This window comes from Podarcis gaigeae (assembly GCF_964106915.1).
Source record: "Podarcis gaigeae genome assembly, chromosome: 14".
NCBI classification, from domain to species: Eukaryota; Metazoa; Chordata; class Lepidosauria; order Squamata; family Lacertidae; genus Podarcis; species Podarcis gaigeae.
The window spans coordinates 47,503,425-47,522,733 of record NC_139690.1 but is presented as its reverse complement, the minus strand read 5'-3'; the positions used below and the strand labels follow the sequence as shown (position 1 = coordinate 47,522,733).

The following is a 19,309-nucleotide window of genomic DNA, read 5'->3' as shown; positions in this document are numbered from 1 at the left end:
TTTAGGGCTTTCAAGGTCAGCACCAACATACTCAGATGATTTGCAGTGCTCCGGTGCTGGAGTGACTTGCTATGCCCCCCTTTCTTCCAGTACAGCCGCCATCCCCAACCCGGCATCTCCTGATGTTGTTGGACTACAACTCCCAGCTAGACAGGGCAGGGAGGTTGGTAGGTCTAGTTCACGCCATCTGGAGGGCACCAAGTTGGGGAAAGCTACCCTCTTGGAAAGGTTGGCTGGGACTTTTTAGGGTTGCACTGATACAGGTTGGGTATGCAAAATCCCTAAATGGGAGAAAGATTCCTAGCTGAAGGCTCTTCCTCTGAGCTTGCTAGAGGCTGGTGGCTGCAATGTCAGTGTGCCTTGATTGCTGCTGGCCTGGGCGGTCTTGCGGGTGGTGTGGTTGCTGAAGGACACAGCCTTGGGGAAACAGTCTGAGTTTTTGCATCTGCCCCTGGAGAGAAGCTCTCTCGTGACTTCCAATGCCGTTTTGGAAAGGAGAACGGCGGGTGTGCATTCCTGCTTCCGCCTACACGGGTGGCGCATGGTTGCAAATAGGCGTCTCAAGTTTCTAGTCCTCCCTCCTCGAAATGAAACTGCTGGTGCAAAAGGCTGCCTTAGGATTTCCAATTGCCCGGGGAAGTTTGAAGCATGAAACAACCCCCACAGTGAGAATTTATTCTAAGGGTTCTTTTCAAGATAAGTGTGGCTGACTCTCGCATCCTCATCTAGTCTGCAAGCCTGGAGTAAGTGATTCCAGTCATCTTTTCACTTCCCTTCAGAAAACACAAGGACCTTCCTTGCCGGATCAGACCAAGACCCTCTTTGACTCCATTCAGGCTGCAATCCTGTTCACTTTTATCGCTCAATATTTACCCAAACTCAGAAGCTTAACTTCTGAGTAGACAGGCAGAGGACTGCACTGTCCTTTTCAAACAGATGCCAGCTGAGTGTGTGCATCTGAGAAAGTTCACAGGGAACACATGAAGGCGACCAATGTTCCCACTTGGCTTGCTGCAAGAATCTGCTGCTTTAAGCTAGACTGCCCCTGTCAATGGAGGTTCCAGACAAGCTTACAACCTATCCTTCTAAGCTAGGGTCATTTACAGGTGAAACTCGGAAAATTAGAATATCGTGGAAAAGTTCATTTATTTCAGTAATTTGACATGGCTCCCCAAATCTCTTTTCTGATGAGAGCAGCTTTTGCATCTCATTTGGAAACCAAGGACCCAGAATCTGGAGGAAGAATGGGGAGGCGCCCAATGCCAGATGCTTGAAGTCCAGCGTGAAGTTTCCACAGTCTGTGTTGATTTGGGGAGCCATGTCATCAGCTGGTGTTGGTCCACTGTGCTTCATTAAGTGCCGGGTCAACGCAACCATCTACCAGGAGATTTTGGAGCACTTCATGCTTCCTTCCTCAGACGAGCTTTATGGGGATGCTGACTTCATTTTCCAGCAGGACTTTGGCACCTGCCCACACTGCCCAAAGTACCAAAACCTGGTTCAATGCCCATGGGATTACTGTGCTTGATTGGCCAGCAAACTCACCTGACCTGAACTCCATAGAGAATCTATGGGGCATTGCCAAGAGAAAGATGAGAGACATGAGACCGAGCAATGCAGAAGAGCTGAAGGCTGCTATTGAAGCTTTCTGGTCTTCTATAACATCTCAGCAGTGCCACAGGCTGATAGCATCCATGCCACGCTGCATTGAGGCAGTAATTGATGCAAAAGGGGCCCAAACCAAGTACTGAGTACATATGCATGCTTCTACTTCTCAGAGGTCCAATATTGCTCTATTTGCAGTCCTTGTTTTGCTGATTTCATTTAATATTCTAATTTTCTGAGATTGTTAATTTGGGGTTTTCATCAGCTGTACGCCATAATCATCACAATTATAACAAATACAGGCTTGACATATCTCGCTTTGCATGTCATGAGTCTGTGTCATATATTTGTTTCACCTTTTCAGTTGAATTACTGAAGTAAATGAACTTTTCCACGATATTCTAACTTTCTGAGTTTCACCTGTAAATAAGGATTGCGTTATCTCTTCGCTACCAGCCTTGTACCTGACTCCCTCGAGCTTGGTGTGTTTGCAGCGCCTCCAAACTTCTGAAACTCTTACAGAGAGAGAGAGATTGGTCTCCCTCCTTGTTTTGGAGTCCCTGCTGCCAGTTCTGTGCAGCAGGCCTTGATCTCACCCCCAATGACACACGTAAGCAGTGCTGTGTCTTTATCTGACTGCTGACACAAAAGTCAAGCACATCTGTGAATCAGAAGCGGGAGTCTTGCTTTGCAAACAGGGAGTGAAAGGGAGTAGTGGCTTCGGGGGGGGAAATCAGGCGAAGCAGACATCCGACGGGAAAGTCAGATGGACTGGAGTAAACACAAGCCTGAGTCAGGCAAATGCCGCAATCTGGTCCATGTTGAAACAGCCTGAAAATCAAGAATGATGCCGTGTTGATTAAATGCCCCTGCTATTTACTCTCTCGGGTTGACTCAGTGTTTGCAAAGAGGGGCCAGAGTTGCGCCATTTTAAGGCCGTTTATTGGGAAGGCTTTCGGAAATACTTGGAAAGCTGTGCCAATCCTGCTTTGATCTTCTTCGTTTTGTCTATTTGCATATTACGCATTCGTGCCTTGGCTTCCTGTAAGCAGTCTGAGGATGTCCCATCTTATTCTCACAACGCCCCTGCGAAGCTGGTGAAGCCAAGTGCCCGAGAGACGTGAACTTAAGGTCTCTCATCGGCCTTCAGGGTTGGAGCAACAATTTTAGTCTGTGTCTCTCTAGCCTTCATCTAACACCTTGCCTGCACTGTGCTGCACCTTTTTAACGGCTGCCCGAAAGGAAGAATGGGGACACAGGTGGCGCTGTGGTCTAAACCACTGAGCCTAGGGCTTCCCAATCGGAAGGTTGGCGGTTCGAATCCCTGCGACAGGGTGAGCTCGCGTTGCTCGGTCCCAGCTCCTACCCACCTAGTAGTTCGAAAGCACGTCAAAGTGCAAGTAGATAAATAGGTACCGCTCCAGCGGGAAGGTACGGGAAATGGCGTTTTCGTGTGCTACTCTGGTTTTGCCAGAAGCGGCTTAGTCATGCTGGCCACATGACCCGGAAGCTGTTTGTGGACAAACGCCAGCTCCCTCAGCCTATAGAGCGAGATGAATGCCGCAACCCCACAGTCGTCTGCTACTGAACCCTAATGGTCAGGGATACCTTTAAAGGTAAACGTAAAGGGACCCCTGACCATTAGGTCCAGTCGTGACCGACTCTGGGGTTGCAGCACTCATCTCGCTTTATTGGCCGAGGGAGCTGGCATACAGCTTCCAGGTCATGTGGCCAGCATGACTCAGCCGCTTCTGGTGAACCAGAGTGGCACACGGAAATACCGTTTACCTTCCCGCCGGAGTGGTACCTATTTATCTACTTGCACTTTGTGCTTTCGAACTGCTAGGTGGGCAGGAGCTGGGACCGAGCAACGGGAGCTCACCCCGTCATGGGGATCTGAACCACCGACCCTCTGATCGGCAAGCCCTAGGCTCTGTGGTTTAACCCACAGCGCCACCCACATCCCTAGGGGGTACCTTTAACTAAAAGGAAGAATTCCAGCAGGTGAATTTTCACCCAGCTAACATGATGGGGGAGTGCTGCACCTGTTGGGTGTCTGCCTCTGATGCAGCTAAGCAGGGCATAGCTGAGCGTTGGAGGACCAATGCTGGACCTTGAGTGGAGCATTATGGGTAGTTCAGTGGACAGGGGCAGGGTATTCACCCAACAAACAGGTGTCAGTTTGGTACCTGTTCCGCTGGCTCCCTCCACCCCACGAATCCCGAGAATTGTAGTTTTGACGAAGATGCTGTGAATTGCAGCTCAAGAGTTCTTCAACTCTGACCTGGGACTACAACTCCCATCATCCTGAGTCAGCCTAGCCAGTTGCAAGGGATGATGGGAGTTGTAGTCTGGCAACATCTGGGACCCCAGCCTTCCCCAACCTGGTGCCCTCCACAACTCCATCTGACATGGCCATGCTAGTTGGGGGGCTGATGGGAACTGTACAGTTGTGGGGAAGGATGCCCCCCTAGTCCCTCCCCCATAACTTGGATTCCCTGGGAAGAAGAGGGAGCGACTCTTCAGCCTATAGCCGTGGTGCAGATATACCCTTGAGAAATATGCTTCTCGATTCCTTTTTGGCTTTAATTCCTTCCATGCCCGTGTTTTGTTTGGGCTGCATTCCTGCCTGGCGTAACCTCTCTGCGCCGGGCGGCCCTCCCTGCGCCAAGACGGCCGCGTCTCCCTTTGGAAAACCTCCGCCTGGGCTTGTTGTCAAACTGGTTGCTCCATCAATCCAGCCGCCTGAATCATTGCTTCCTGTCACCTCCTCCACACTCCATGTGACTCTCTTCCCTCCCTCATTAGGCGCTTGGCTAATTGCAAGGAGCTTGGGCCTTGGGGAAGAAGGGCTGTAGGCCGGGTGAGGGAGCTGAGAGGGATGCTTGCATGGAGGGGATGGAGGACTTTTTTGGTTTGGAGAAAAGGCAAGCTAGAGGCGGAAGATAGAAGTTAAAAAAATTATACAGGCCATAATAGATGTTTTTCTCCACCTCTCCTAACACTAGAACTCAGGGGGGGATGTCCATTGAAGCTGAACTTTGCAAGATTCGGAACCAAGAAATGACTTCTTTTTACAAAAAAAAATATATTAAATTTCTGTTTTACATTTTAGAAAATCCACTAAAACAACCTTAAAATATCAATGACTTCCCTTCCTCTCTTTCCGTGGTTCATTTTGCACAACATAAATCCCTGCACATTTTATATAAACGAAACCATTCAGTATTCCATTATGACATCTGTCAAAACTTATTTACACTGGTGAATTTATCTTAATGCTGCCCACGTTTTCAAATATACACAATTCTTTTTTTACATTGCTTGAAAATTGTGTCAGAAATGACTGCTTCACCCAGAGCAGAGTTAAACTGTGGAACTCAGTCTCGACCACCAGTTGGGATGGCTTGAAAAGAGAATTGGCCTCCCGCAGTTTGGTCAGACTCATATTCGTAGCTTCGAGAACACTGTCCAACCATCTCGTCCTCTGTTGTCCCCTTCTCCTTGTGCCCTCCATCTTTCCCAACATCAGGGTCTTTTCCAGGGAGTCTTCTTTTCTCATGAGGTGGCTAAAGTATTGGAGCCTCAGCTTCAGGATCTGTCCTTCCAGTGAGCACTCAGGGCTGATTTCCTTCAGAATGGAAAGGTTTGATCTTCTTGCAGTCCATGGGACTCTCAAGAGTCTCATCCAGCACCATAATTCAAAAGCATCAATTCTTCGGCAATCAGCCTTCTTGATGGTCCAGCTCTCACTTCCATACATCACTACTGGGAAAACCATAGCTTTAACTATACGGACCTTTGTCAGCAAGGTGATGTCATTTTCCATCAATGGATGCATTTATTTAATGCACACTTCACCCTAATAAATGCATTTTTTGTACACGTTACAGTGGTACCTCGGGTTAAGTACTTAATTCGTTCTGGAGGTCCGTTCTTAACCTGAAACTGTTCTTAACCTGAAGCACCACTTTAGCTAATAGGGCCTCCTGCTGCCACCGCGCAGCCACCGCGCGATTTCTGTTCTCATCCTGAAGCAAAGTTCTTAACCTGAAGCACTATTTCTGGGTTAGCGGAGTCTGTAACCTGAAGCGTATGTAACCCGAGGTACCACTGTACTTGACTGGAGAACTGCAGTGCAAAATCTGGAGACGTGCAGATTCCAATCAACGGCTGTGTTTCGGTTGCACTGTTTGGGGAAAGCGAGAATTATAGGTAGGCTGACCTTCAGTTGTGAACTGACTCCGATTCCTCCCCTTCCCCAACTCTTTGCGTCCGCCAAGCCCTGCTCCCGCAGAAGCAACCCCTTTCGTCAACATTTGCGATTTGCACCAGGTGTCGATTTGCAGGGGCGCCGACTTATAAAAAATATTGGGGGGGGGCCCAAGACCTCCAAACCGCTGCTGCTGGGGGAACGAAAGGGGCGAACCGCCCACACCAGTGTCCTGTCCCCCCAATAATTGATTTTATAGCCATTCCTTTTCCTCTCCAGAGAATCCTGGGAACTGTAGGTTTGTGTGAGAAGCTAAGGGCTCAGCTGTTCTGCCTTTAATCACATAAATTAAACAGGTGAAGCTTTTCCAGGTGTGAAGATAACTCTAAGTGGGAGCTTCACCTCCAGTTAAAGGTACATGAGCCGTTCAGGTGGCATTACTGAAAGCAGGCTGTTGTTTCTGTGGATGTCACCTAACCAGGAAAAGTGGCCTGGCATGCTCTTGATTTGCTGAAAATCAACAAGGGGAATCTTTTCCACAGCACGGAGATGAATGCGATCACCTCCTCCCCTGCAGCCAAGCTGCTGTCGGCTGGTTGGAAAGATGGCAGTGCCTGTTGCCTCTAGTTTGCCCATTTCTGATCGCTCAGGAGGTTCGGAGCCTGGAAAAGCTGAAAAAGGAGACAAGAAGAAGCTCTCCCCTACCAGTCGCAGAGGTTTTGGCAAAGCGGCAAAGCTGTGATCAGCGTCAGGAACAGGGATCAGAGTTTGCAGAGGCAGGCCGCGTGGTAAATAAACAAAACGCCTACGGATTTTGCAAAACGGCAGCCAGTGCCAAGGCATTTTGGCAATTAATCCAAGGAGTCTCCCTGCCTGAACCAGTTCCTCACCTGCGGCCCTGATCCTTTAAATGCACACATTCAAAGAGTCGCCTTGCTTTCAAGGAGATCTGGCTTGCCAGCTAAATCAGCTAAGTGCTACAAACGGCTGCCAAGATATGTTTTCCTGGGAAGGCTCCTTCCCCTACCCTGGTGGCCTGTAGCAGGCAGAAGTTCAACAGGTTATGTATGCACTGTCTCCAGCTTTGCAGTGCTGGAGCAGGGCTGCGCCTGTCTCTGTGCAGCTGTGGTTGCTTACCTGAAATCGAATGATACTGTATATCTCAGCAAAGCGGTGAAGCTGTGTGCTTTCTGAGTCTGTGTTGATGAGCTACTTCAAGCCCCACCTTTATCTTTCAGACTTGGATCTCCCAGCCCATCAAACAAAGGACAGTCTTCTGTGGTGTAATGGTGAAAATGTCTGACTAGGACTTGGGAGACCAGGGTTCAAATCTCCACTCGGCCACGGAGCTCACTGGGCACCAGCCTCTCAGCCTAACCTACCTCACAGGGTTGTTGTGGGGGATTAAATGAGGAAGAGAGAGAACCATGTTTGCCACCTGAAGCTCCTTGCAGGAAAAGCTGGAATATAGATGCAATAAATAAGACTGGACCATGCTACCCCAAGCAAAAGGCTTGTTACCATTTGCACGCTTATTTCGAAATAAGCCCCATTTAACTCAGTGGGACTTCTTGACACCCTGTGGAGGGATTTCCCCTAAGATGTGTCCTGTTTCAAGGTGCCAATCTTGTTTAACCCCTGAGCCAGGCTTTTAAAAGACAAACTCCTGCGTATTTTATCCAAGAGCAAAGGATTGTGCAAACATGTCGCATGTGTACTTGGAAATCAGTCTGGCTGTATTCATTGGGATTGGCTCAAAGGCAAGAATGACTGTCCTTTTTTGGGGGGGGGGAGGGAACCCTGCCCTATGCAGAGCCAGACTATTGGCTCCATACTGTGTGCACCAGAGGCGAAATGGGGCTGGGCCGGAGTTGTGACGCTCATCTTTGTACAATAGGCAAGATTCAAGCCACATGAAAGCCAGGGATTTCTACAGGTGTCCACACCTAGCAAGAGACATCATTCGATTTCAAAGGCACATTCCATTCCTGTGCACACGCTGAACCTTTAAAATGCATTCAAAGCACATCCTTTCCGCCAAATAATTCGGAGCGCTGCAGTTTTACCCTTCGCAGAGTTCCAGTTCCCAGCAACCTTTCACAAACTACAGTGCCCAGAATCCTTTGAGGGAACATATGTGCTTTAAATACATAGTGTGCGGACAGCCCAAAGCACTCAGGAAGGGGAGGGGAACAGGCTGGCTTGGAGAGCCTTCCGGGGGCCAGGTAGAGAGGACCCCTAGGGCCATATCTGGACTCTCCACCCTTAGTATATACTGACCGACTGCGTCTCTGCAAGGTTTTAGACCAGGGGTCAGCAAACATTTTCATCAGGGGGTTGGTCCACTGTCCCTCAGACCTTGTGGGGGGCTGGACTATATTCTGAAAAACATAAATACCCTGCAAGCTGGTCCTGCAGCTGACCTGGACCTGGAGGAGGAACGCACTCTGCACGCGCTCAGGAGTGTGTCTTGGCGCTGCCCGCTCACCAGTATTGTTGACAAGTAGCAGCTGCTCCACTGGCCCGTCCGCGCAGAGCTCCCAGGCGGCATGCACCACGCGGGGACTGACCGAGCCTGGGGGGCTGCATCTGGCCCCCGGGCCTTAGTTTGCCGACCCCTGTTTTAGACAGAGGCTCTCACAGGCGGGGCTGGAGATGGCAGGACTTGAACCTGGAACCTCCCGTATACGCAAGCACGTGTTCTGACACTGAGCCACAGCCCTTCCTCTGCCCTGCCCAGTAGCAAAACAACCCCACACTCCAGAGATCTGGAACCTGCTCCTTTGACTTCCAGCTGGCTTTATCTGACGGATCTTGTTTATGAAAGCAATGCAGGATTACGCGGCAGACACGAAGAACCTGATTCAACCATTGCTCACTGCCAAAGTGCCGGATTGGCTGCTACATCCTGAAGGCCCAAACTTCCAGCGGGAGCTATTTCAGACTGACTTTATTGCAGGCTGCCTGGAGAACACTTTGTTACGGGTTCAGCATGCAGATGCCATAATACAGTGGTACCTCAGGTTACATATGCTTCAGGTTGCATACGCTTCAGGTTACAGATTCCGCTAACCCAGAAATAGTGCTTCAGGTTAAGAACTTTGCTTCAGGATGAGAACAGAAATCGTGCTCCGTCGGTGCGGCGACAGCAGGAGGCCCCATTAGCTAAAGTGGTGCTTCAGGTTAAGAACAGTTTCAGGTTAAGTACGGACCTCCGGAATGAATTAAGTACTTAACCCGAGGTACCACTGTATTTGCTGCAGAATAAAAGTGAGCCTTTGACAGAGGAGACAAGGCGATAAGCCCGTTGCAAATTGGTGGGCAACTGGCGGCCTTCAGGGCTAACCTGGCCACTGGAGCAGTTTCATTTACAATTCCCAGCACCCGTAACAAACTACGGTTCTGGGGGAAGCCATGGCTGTTTCAAGTGGTATAACTGTGCTTTGAATTTATGCTGTGGATGTAGTTGTTTTAGTATTAATAGCAGAACCTCCAAGTGTCCCTATTTTCCAGGGACGGTCCTGGATTTGCAGAAGCCATCCCGGTTTCTGATTTTGGTCCTGGAATGACCCGTTTTTCCTTAGGACACCCCTATTTTCACTGGAGAAATGTTGGAGGGTATGGAGTTATGCAACCCCTGAGCCAAGGAGATAGGAAACTATACAACCTTCAGAAGACATTTGAAGGCAGAGCTGTATAGGGAAGCTTTTTTAAAAAATGTTTAATGTTTTATTATGTTTGGAGCTGCCAAGAGTGGTTGGGGCAAGCCAGCAAGCTGGGCAGGGGATAAATAATAAAATTATTATCATTATTACTATTGAATAAGACGTCCCTATTTTCTATGCAGAAATGTTGGAGGGTATGGAGTTATGCAACCACTGAGCCAAGGAGATAAGTAATTATACAACCTTCAGAAAACATCTGAAGGCAGCCCTCTTTAGGGATTTTTTTTAATGTTTAATGCTTTATTATATATATATATATATATATATATATATATATTTGCTTTCGTAGATTTTCACGGGTACAGGAATGCAGGTTTTGGTGTCCTCGGGTGTCTTCCCGTGTAAAAGTTGGGGTGTCTAGGCGACGTTTCGACGAGGTCTCACTCGTCATCTTCAGGCTGGTGCTTTCGGCTTCTTGTTACTGGAACAGAGCGGGATCTCAATGTTTGAGTTCCTATAAATACTGTAGAGGGGGTGTGGTGTCTAGCCTCCAATGTTCTGGGCAGAGAGGAAGTTCCCAGGCTAGTGTGCCTTTTCTTCTTTTGTTCCTTAATTACTTGAGAGATACCTTGAGTGATTTCTTGAGTGATATCCTGAGTACCACTTAGGTGGGTCATTAGGTGTGGATTAGTTGCTAAAGTCTTTGTGTCTTGACCTCTTGAACTTTGTGAAGAGTTTTCCTGAGAAGATGGCTGTATTGCACTTAGTTGTGCTTTGGCTTGGCTTCGTGTATAGGGGCGAGCTGTGGTTTTGTGGCTTGTGTCAGCCAGATCTGTGTAGGGATTGCAGGGGGGTGCAGCATCCGGAGGTGCCACCATGGATTGGCTACTGGATGGTGTCAGTAATTCATCTGTGGAGAGGGTCTGGGTTTGGGTCTGGTGTGGTTGATTGGTGTTGGCGTTCTGTGTGCCTCTGGATCTGGTGTCAGTTTTTGTGGGGAGGGCTAATTTCCAGATGTCTGGCAAGCGGGATGTGTCGTCACGCTTGTTCATGTTGTGAGGGTGTTTCTCTATCTCGATGGCTTCCATGATTATTCTCTTGTGGTGATGTTCCGTGTTAAAGAGCAATTTGGAATCTGCAAAATTAATTTCGTGTCCTGTTTCTTTCATGTGTTGGAAAAGAGAGGAAGTTTTTTCTTCTTTTTTGACGGCATTCTTGTGTTCTGCGATACGTGCATTTATTCGTCTGTTTGTTTGTCCAATGTACGTGGCTGGGCAGACTTTGCAGGGTATTTCATAGATCCCTTGGTTTTCCAACTGGATTTTATCCTTAGGGTTTCTGAGGATATTGGCTATTTTTTGGTTGGTGCAAACGCCAACACCAATCAACCACACCAGACCCAAACCCAGACCCTCTCCACAGATGAATTACTGACACCATCCAGTAGCCAATCCATGGTGGCACCTCCGGATGCTGCACCCCCCTGCAATCCCTACACAGATCTGGCTGACACAAGCCACAAAACCACAGCTCGCCCCTATACACGAAGCCAAGCCAAAGCACAACTAAGTGCAATACAGCCATCTTCTCAGGAAAACTCTTCACAAAGTTCAAGAGGTCAAGACACAAAGACTTTAGCAACTAATCCACACCTAATGACCCACCTAAGTGGTACTCAGGATATCACTCAAGAAATCACTCAAGGTATCTCTCAAGTAATTAAGGAACAAAAGAAGAAAAGGCACACTAGCCTGGGAACTTCCTCTCTGCCCAGAACATTGGAGGCTAGACACCACACCCCCTCTACAGTATTTATAGGAACTCAAACATTGAGATCCCGCTCTGTTCCAGTAACAAGAAGCCGAAAGCACCAGCCTGAAGATGACGAGTGAGACCTCGTCGAAACGTCGCCTAGACACCCCAACTTTTACACGGGAAGACACCCGAGGACACCAAAACCTGCATATATATATATATATATATATATATATATATATATATATAGCTGCCCAGAGCAGCTGGGGCCATCCAGTCAGATGAGAGGGATATAAATATTGTTATTCTTATCAGTGCTTGGTGTGTGTTTTTTTTTCTGGGGGTACTCAGGGGCACGCAGTACCGGCACCTTTTCCCTAGAATAAAAGCACCGGTTAAAACGTGGCATTTACTTTAACCATTTCATGGTGAGTCCCGGCACCCCTCTTTTTCTAGAAGCACAGATTTTTATTTTTATCATCATTTTATTGTCATGGAATAGGACGTCCCTATTTTCACTGGATAAATGTTGGGGCGCGTCTGTACGCAGCTTGATCTGCAAACAAGCCACACACACACACACACAAAACCCCTCCCAACTTTTTAATATAAAAAAACTACATTTCCCAGCAGGCTTCGGTCCCGCCGCGCAGGCGCAGAGAGGCGGCGCGGGAGGGGTTCAGAGCAGCTGGCGTGCAGCCGCCCGGCCTTCCTTCGTCTGCTTTCCTCTGGGTCTCTCTCTCTCTCTCTCCCTCCAAGCCCATTGTCCAGCCGAGCTGCCCGCGGGGTCTCCTCTGATTGGCTGCGGCGGGCGTCGCTCGGGCGCCCCCTCCCCTGCCTGCCTGCCCGCCCCCCTCGCGCCCTCCCCGGCGGACCAGCCCTCTCTGCGCTCTTGCAACCTGGGCGCATCTGCCGCGCTCGCTCCTGCTGGATGCGGAGGGCGCCGCTGCCGCCGCTGCTGCTGCCTCCGCCGCCGCCGCCGCCTCTGCTGCATGGGGGAAGCGCCGCCCGCGCGGCATTGTTCCCCCCTCGGCCAAGAGCCCCCCCGCCGCCGCCGCCCCCGGGCAAGATGATGAAGTTTCGCTTCCGCCGCCAGGGCCACGACCCCCAGCGGGAGAAGATCAAGCAAGACCTCTTCGCCTTCAACAAGGTAGAGACCCGCAAGACACCCCCCCCCCACGACCGACCGCCAGGGGTGCCTGGCCAGGGCTCCCCCCTCCCTTGCCCCCGAAATGGGGCTGGGGTCCGCCTCGCTCGCCCCGCAACTTTTGCAAGCGGTCTCGGCCCTCTGCTGAAATGGGGTGGTGGTCCTCATCTCCCTGGGCTCAAATGACTTCAATCTCTTTATTTTTTTCCCCTGGGTGGGGGTCCTCCCTGCCTCTTGGAAAAAGAAGCAGCGAGAGGAAGAACTGGGGGGTGTTTTTATGGGGTTTTTTTTGTGGAGGTCAGTTGTGTTGGTCACAGCAGCTAGGTGTTTGGGAAACACCCCCTCTCAAAAAAACAAACCCCGAGAGTCTTTGGTGGTGCACATCAGTTTGGGGCGTCTTTTGGAAGAGGGGCTGTGTATTTGTGACCCACTTTTGTTGGTCACAGCTTGGTGTTTGGGAAACAGCCCCCCCCAAACAACAATAACCCCAAGAGAGGCTTTGGTGGTGCACATCAGTTTGGGGCGTCCTTTGGAAGAGGGGCTGGGTATTTGTGACCCACTTTTGGGGGAGGGGAGAGAGATTTCCTCCGGGGAAGTAGCAATATTGGGGTAAGGGGCCAGCCCAACGAGCCATCCTTTGAAAATGGGGAGTGGGTGCCCGGTTTAGCTACCCTGCTTTTTGAAAGGGAGTGTTTGGGGCAGGCTGGTTGCTAGCTAACTTAAGAGTGGGCTGTGGGTTTGGGCTATCCCTCGCTTGGAGAGGAGAGAGAGAGAGAGAGAGAGAAATGTATGAATGGAAACAGCTGCACCCCCCTTATGCCTCCCCCCCCCAATAATCTCATTTGCATCTGGATTAGGTGCTCTTGTAAGACAATGGAGTTTCTCCCTTTGAAGTGCAAACAGTTCCCAAAAGTAAGGACCTGGATGAATATCAGTGTTTGGGGGTTTTTTTTGGGTGCGTGTTATTTGAAAAGAAGGGTCGGGTCAAAGAAGAAAGAATGGATGAGACTTTGGTGGAGGAAATTTTGCTCTCCTTGGTGTGGAAGGGATTTTCTTTGGTGCAATTTGGGAACACCCAACAAAGACTCCGGATGGCACCTTGCAACTGTTTTGTGTGTTTTCCTGTGTGAGCACAGATTTCCTTTCCTCCCACGCTCACCCCCCCCCCGCAAAGATTAGGGTGCCTCTTCTTCTTCTTCCTCCTCCTCCTCCTCCTCCTTCGAATGGGAGGAGTTGGCCAAAGAATGGATCTGCTTCTTTTCCCTTTTAAATGCTATTTATTTACTTCATTCTGCAAATACCCCCATCCTTGCTTCAGTAGAGCTCCGGGAATGTGATGTTGAGTTCGTATATGAGAGAATGGTGTGTGTGTTTGTGTGTGTGTTTGTGTGTGTGTGTGTGTGTGTTTGTAGACTTGGCAGGAGTTGTTCGCCGCACTGCTGGGTTGCATTTCATCCAAAATAGCCCCTCCCTCCCACTGCACCCCACTACCCCTTCACTCCTAGTCTCTAAAGATTGGTCTGGGATGAGAGAGGATTAAAAACAAAATCTTATTTCTGCCTCTCTCTCCCCTTCCCCTCCCTCCCCCTTTTTTTTACTTTGCAGACCTAAAGGATGCTTAATTCTTTGTAAACCGCTCCCTGCCTTTTCACCACCATTTGTCCTGCCCTCTGATTTTGGTCCAGGGAGAAACTGGGGGTTGGATTTGCTCTCCCCCCCCCCAATTGAGATGCTGTGGGGTTTCTCCCCTCCCTTCCCCTTGGGCACCTGCAGTAACACACACAAACCCTTTAACATCTTCCTTATACAAGGATGGAAGCAATAAAACCCTTTGCAACGATAGTTCATTGCAGTTCTGAGAAGCCAAACTTCCAAAAACAATTAAGGTTCTTTTTGCCGTAAGTCTGCTGAAAAGCCCTTTGTGTGCGTGCGTCTTGTGGGTTTTTTAAAGCGGAATCTTTCCTCCTATTTAAATGACTTTCTCTCTCTCCCCCCCCCCCAAGCATCCTAATTCCTCCTTCGACTCTTTAAGTAAGACATCCATTGTATCTTGGAAGTTCACATTTTGTGTAGCCCTGGTTTCAGTGCTAAATACGCAGGAAGTGTGAAGAAACTGTACTCTGCTACCCTAGCTTTCCTGGAATATCAACTTTTAATTTTGCACACTGCTCAGCTTTGTATGTGACACATGAGTTGTGCTTCCTTTTAAAGGAACATTTTCAGAATGTTTCATCATCATCATCATCATCATTATTATTATTATTTTCTGTAAACCCATTGGATTTTTGTTAAAGTGGATTTTTAAAAAAACCCAAATAAATAAGAAGTAACAATTTGCCTCCGATTGCAGAGATGGGGGACTCTGCCTCTTTCCAGATGTTGGTCCTCTCATTCCCATCACCAGCCCTGATCACTAGCCGTGCTGGCAGAGGCTGATGGGAATTGTAGTCCAACAACACCTGGAGGGCCAAGTGTTCGCTTCCCCCGGCTTAAGGGCCGGGGAGAGGAAAAAGCTGTTCTCAATTTTATCTGCAAGCTGCCTTGACTTCCTGTCAGGGTGGGGATATAAATAAATATATGATAATAATTAGATCATCTGGGGATCATGAATCTTCCAGCGGTTATGCCTGGGGTTCTTGCCCACCTTGTGGCATAAATATTTGCATGCTCACTTGCAAATACCACCCGTAAGACTTGGGAACAAGCAGGGGTCATACAGGCCCATCTCTTTTTAAAATGCTAAATTATTCCCAGGCCTGCTAGCTTATAGGCTATCAATAATTGCGCCAAACAACATAGATAAAGGCCAAGTTGGTTTTATAAGACAGAGGTCTGCTGCGCTCCCTATCGGACAACTTCTCAATATTCTTTATTGGGTCCAAACTTCGTTCAGAACCAATGACTGTTCTAGTTTTACATGTTGTCAAGGCATCTGATCGCCTTAAGTTGGCAATACAGTGGTACCTTGGGTTACATATGCTTCAGGTTACAGACTCCGCTAACCCAGAAATAGTGCTTCAGGTTAAGAACTTTGCTTCAGGATGAGAACAGAAATCGTGCTCCAGCGGCGCTGCGGCAGCAGGAGGCCCCATTAGCTAAAGTGGTGCTTCAGGTTAAGAACAGTTTCAGGTTAAGAATGGACCTCCGGAACGAAATAAGTACTTAACCTGAGGTACCACTGTACCTCTTTACTGTTCATTTGGTATAAGTGAATCCTGCAGTATTCATTTGCTGTCTTCCTTCCCTTTCGCCGTATTCCAAAAAGCCAAATCTAGGCCGGGGTGTCCGTTTCTGGTGGGTTTTATTACCTAGTTGCACAGGAAACCGCCTTATCTCATTTATTTATTTAGTAAATTTCATTCTGGGAGTCACTTTCCCCCCGATCATTTTATCCTCACAACAACCCTATGAGGTGGGTTAGGCTGAGAGTGAGTGACCGGCCCCTGAGGTCACCTGGCGAGTTTGACGTCCGAGTGGAGATTTGAACCCAGGTCTTCTGGGCCCTAGTCCAGCACTTTCACCGCAGCAACACCACCCCTGGCTCTCTCTGTATCAAGCTGGCGTTGCCCGCACTGGCTGGCAGCAGCTCCTGCAGGCGTTTTAGGCAGGTCTTGATTTATTGTCATTTAAAAACTTATTTATTGATACTTATTCACAAAAATACATGCCCATTACAAAGTATCTTTTTGTAATAAAGAGAAAACAGCTACTTAGTCTAAAAAAGAGAGAGAGAAACTAGGTCAGAAAAGATAAGAAGAGACCTGAGAAAGACGGAGTACAGCGGGAGAAAGGGGGAGAAAAAACTAAAGAAATTTAGAAAGAGTAAAAGGATTTCTGGCTCTCTTTCCTGCAGCTACATATAATATTCATTCCTTAAAATCCAAGCATTCTGTCTTCTAGAAACCATTATTTTTTCAGCCTTCAAGTCCCGATATTACTTGGATGAACTTGAATGAACTTAGGTGGGGCCGGAAAGGTGTTGTGAATTGAACCCAGGATCTCTGGCAGTTGCTGTAGCGCAGGGATCAGCAAACTTTTTCAGCAGGGGGCCGGTCCACTGTCCCTCAGACCTTGTGGGGAGCTGGACTATAATTTGGAAAAGAAAAAAAAAGAACAACAAATTCCTCTCCCCCACAAATAACCCAGAGATGCATTTTAATTAAAAGCACACATTTTATGCATGTAAAAACACCAGGCAGGCCCCACAAATAACCCAGAGATGCATTTTAAAGAAAAGGACACATTCTACTCGTGTAAAAACACGCTGATTCCCTGACCGTCCGTGGGCCGGATCCAGACCCCAGGCCTTAGTTTGCCTACCCATGCGCTAGTCTAGCGCCACTGAGCTACAGCAGTGGTTCGTTTACTTGCCTGAACTCCCAACTGGGCAACAAAGAGATCAAACCTCAAGGTTCTTCTGCTTCACATCTCAAGCTCTGTCTGTTTCCAAGGGGAGGCTTTCGTCCCTCAATCCTTGATTTACAGTCTGTCTTTATCAGTGCCTGAGTTAGGAGCCGGGGGAGAATTTAGCTTAACTGCGCCAAGCTGGTATCCCAGGAACATCAATGTGCTTATGCTCTCTAGGTAAATATCTCGCAATCTCTTCTACCTTTGTGTCTACTTCTGTTCTCTGCCCCCCTGTATTTGAAGAGGATTTCAGAGCAGAGAAAGGCAGAGGGATATTAACCGTTTCAGGTTAACACTGAGTGCTGCATTTTCCTTGGGAAATTTCCTCTCTTATCTCCTCTTTCCCCACCCCCCTAAATTTCCTGATTTAGGGATGTGATAATAAGATTTCTCCCTTCTTGCATGAGGAGGAAACTGAGCATATTCCTGAAATGATTTTGCACCTGGGTTGGGAAATGCAAAATGCGTTGGGAATTTTTTATCTTTCCCTTCCTCCACGGGGCTCATGAGGGCATGCCCAGTTCTCTTCTCCCTTCATCTATTCTCACAGCAACCCCCTGCAAGGGAGGGTAATCTAGAGAGTGGCTGGCCCATAGTCACCCGACGATCTTCGCAGCTGCGTGAGGATTCGAACCCGAGTCTCTCCAGTCCTAGTCCGACCACTGATAAGCTGTGTGGCTTGACCATTTCTTGCAAGGGAAGAATAAGTCCATGATAAGTCCCTCTCCGATCATGCTATATAAATTCTAATAATAATAATGCCAAATGATTTCTCTTGCTTAAGGTCTCTACTCTTCTGTCTCTAACATAGCTTTGGATGTAAGAATTTAGAAGGCAAAGCGATGGCAAAATCTCCAACCCAAGAAAAGTTTCACCTGTTAAATGCACAAGAATCAAACTGTTTTATTTTTTAAAAGGTGGCAGGCAAACCTTACTTTTTTGCAGGTCTCTGAATCCTCCTGCATTTTTCTCTCTTTCTGTTTTGAACTTTGGCAAGGGAGGCAAAGCTTATTTAATTTGGATAGGCCCCCTGACTGGTCCCACGGGGAGGGGGCCGCTTCTTCGGCATAAACATCTGTGTGGCGAGGAGAGCAGGCAGATGGCCCAGTGATGGAGGACAATGAGCTCTTCTTAATTTGGAGGCTCTGGGGGCCTCTCTGCGCATAAATTTAATCCTGGGTATGTGAGGTGACATGATAGAAGTTCATAAACGGAGGAGGCGGGGAGATGAAAGTTTTTCTCCCTCTCTCCTAACACCAGAATTCGTGGGGGCATCCAAAGCGCATCTGAATGTTGGAAGATTTGGGGCAGATAAAAGAGAGCCCTTCTTCATGCAACAGTGCGTCGTTAAAACTGTGGAACTCCCTCCCACTTGAGGCATAGATGGCCTCCAACTTGAATGGCTTTAAAAGAGAATTGGACCAATTCAGAGGGCTGTCGAGGGCTGCTGGCTAGGACGGCTATGCTCTGAGCTCCAAATCAGAGGCAGCGATTCTTCTGAATACCAGTTGCTAGAAACCACAGTAGGGGAGAATTGCTTTTGCTTTTGCATTTGAATTTTATTTATTTTCTATTTTTTATTCATTAGATTTATATACTGCCCTTCGGCACAAGATCTCCGGGTCGTTCACAGGATAAAATACAAGATAAAAATACAAGTACAGTGGTACCTCCGATTGCGGACGGGATCCGTTCTGGAGCTTCAGTCGGATCCCGAGGTTTCTGCAACCAGAGATGCCTGTTCTGCACGCGACGTGATAGAGCGCTGCTGCACATGCGCACGGCGCGATAGAGCATTACAGTCATATCTCGTGTTGCGTTTGATTCAGGCTGACTGTTTTCAGGTTACGTCCCATGGCGACCAGGATGTACCGGAAAGGGTTACTTTCGAGTTTTGCCGCTTGCGCATGCACAGACGCTCAAAATGATGTCATGCGCAGAAGCGGCGAATTGCGGCACACACAGACGCGGGTTGCGTTCTGCTCAGGTTGTGAACGGGGCTCTGGAACGGATCCTGTTCGCAACCAGAGGGACCACTGTACTGCGCATGCGTGTGGGGCGAACCCCAGAAATATACTTCTGGGTTTGTCGCGTGCGTATCCCAAAGATACGTAACAAGAGGGGCACGTAAGTAGAGGTACCACTGTAAATACAGTGGTACCTCGGGTTACATACGGTTCAGGTTCAGATGCTTCAGGTTACAGACTCCGCTAACCCAGAAATATTACCTCGGGTTAAGAACTTGGCTTCAGGATGAGAACAGAAATTGTGCTCCGGCGGTGCGGCGGCAGCAGCAGGAGGCCCCATTAGCTAAAGTGGTGCTTCAGGTTAAGAACAGTTTCAGGTTAAGAATAGACTTCTGGAATGAATTAAGTACTTAACCTGAGGTACCACTGTAGTTAAAAACGAAAGCAACAAAACAATAACCTCTGCTTCTCACAAACACATTTAAAAGGCTGCAGAATATTAACCAGCTGTTTGGCCCCCGCATGCTGGTACAGATGGGCCATGGGCCTG

General features: G+C 48.5%; 1 protein-coding gene across 5 annotated transcripts in view; it reads left to right on the top strand.

Annotated features, from left to right (window-relative positions):
- Window positions 1-11,904: 11,904 nt before the first annotated feature.
- The window catches only part of LLGL1 (LLGL scribble cell polarity complex component 1), an 85,047-nt gene continuing 77,642 nt past the window's right edge, over window positions 11,905-19,309 (top strand). For 3 of the 5 annotated variants that reach the window (XM_083711343.1, XM_083711342.1, XM_083711340.1), the window contains exon 1: window positions 11,922-12,388. In XM_083711343.1, the coding sequence (XP_083567469.1) occupies window positions 12,170-12,388 (219 nt within the window). In that variant the 5' untranslated portion in view covers window positions 11,922-12,169. Of the gene's footprint in view, window positions 12,389-16,913; window positions 16,970-19,309 lie in introns of those variants that run through there. The other 2 variants (XM_083711341.1, XM_083711345.1) reach the window with 2 other exon arrangements.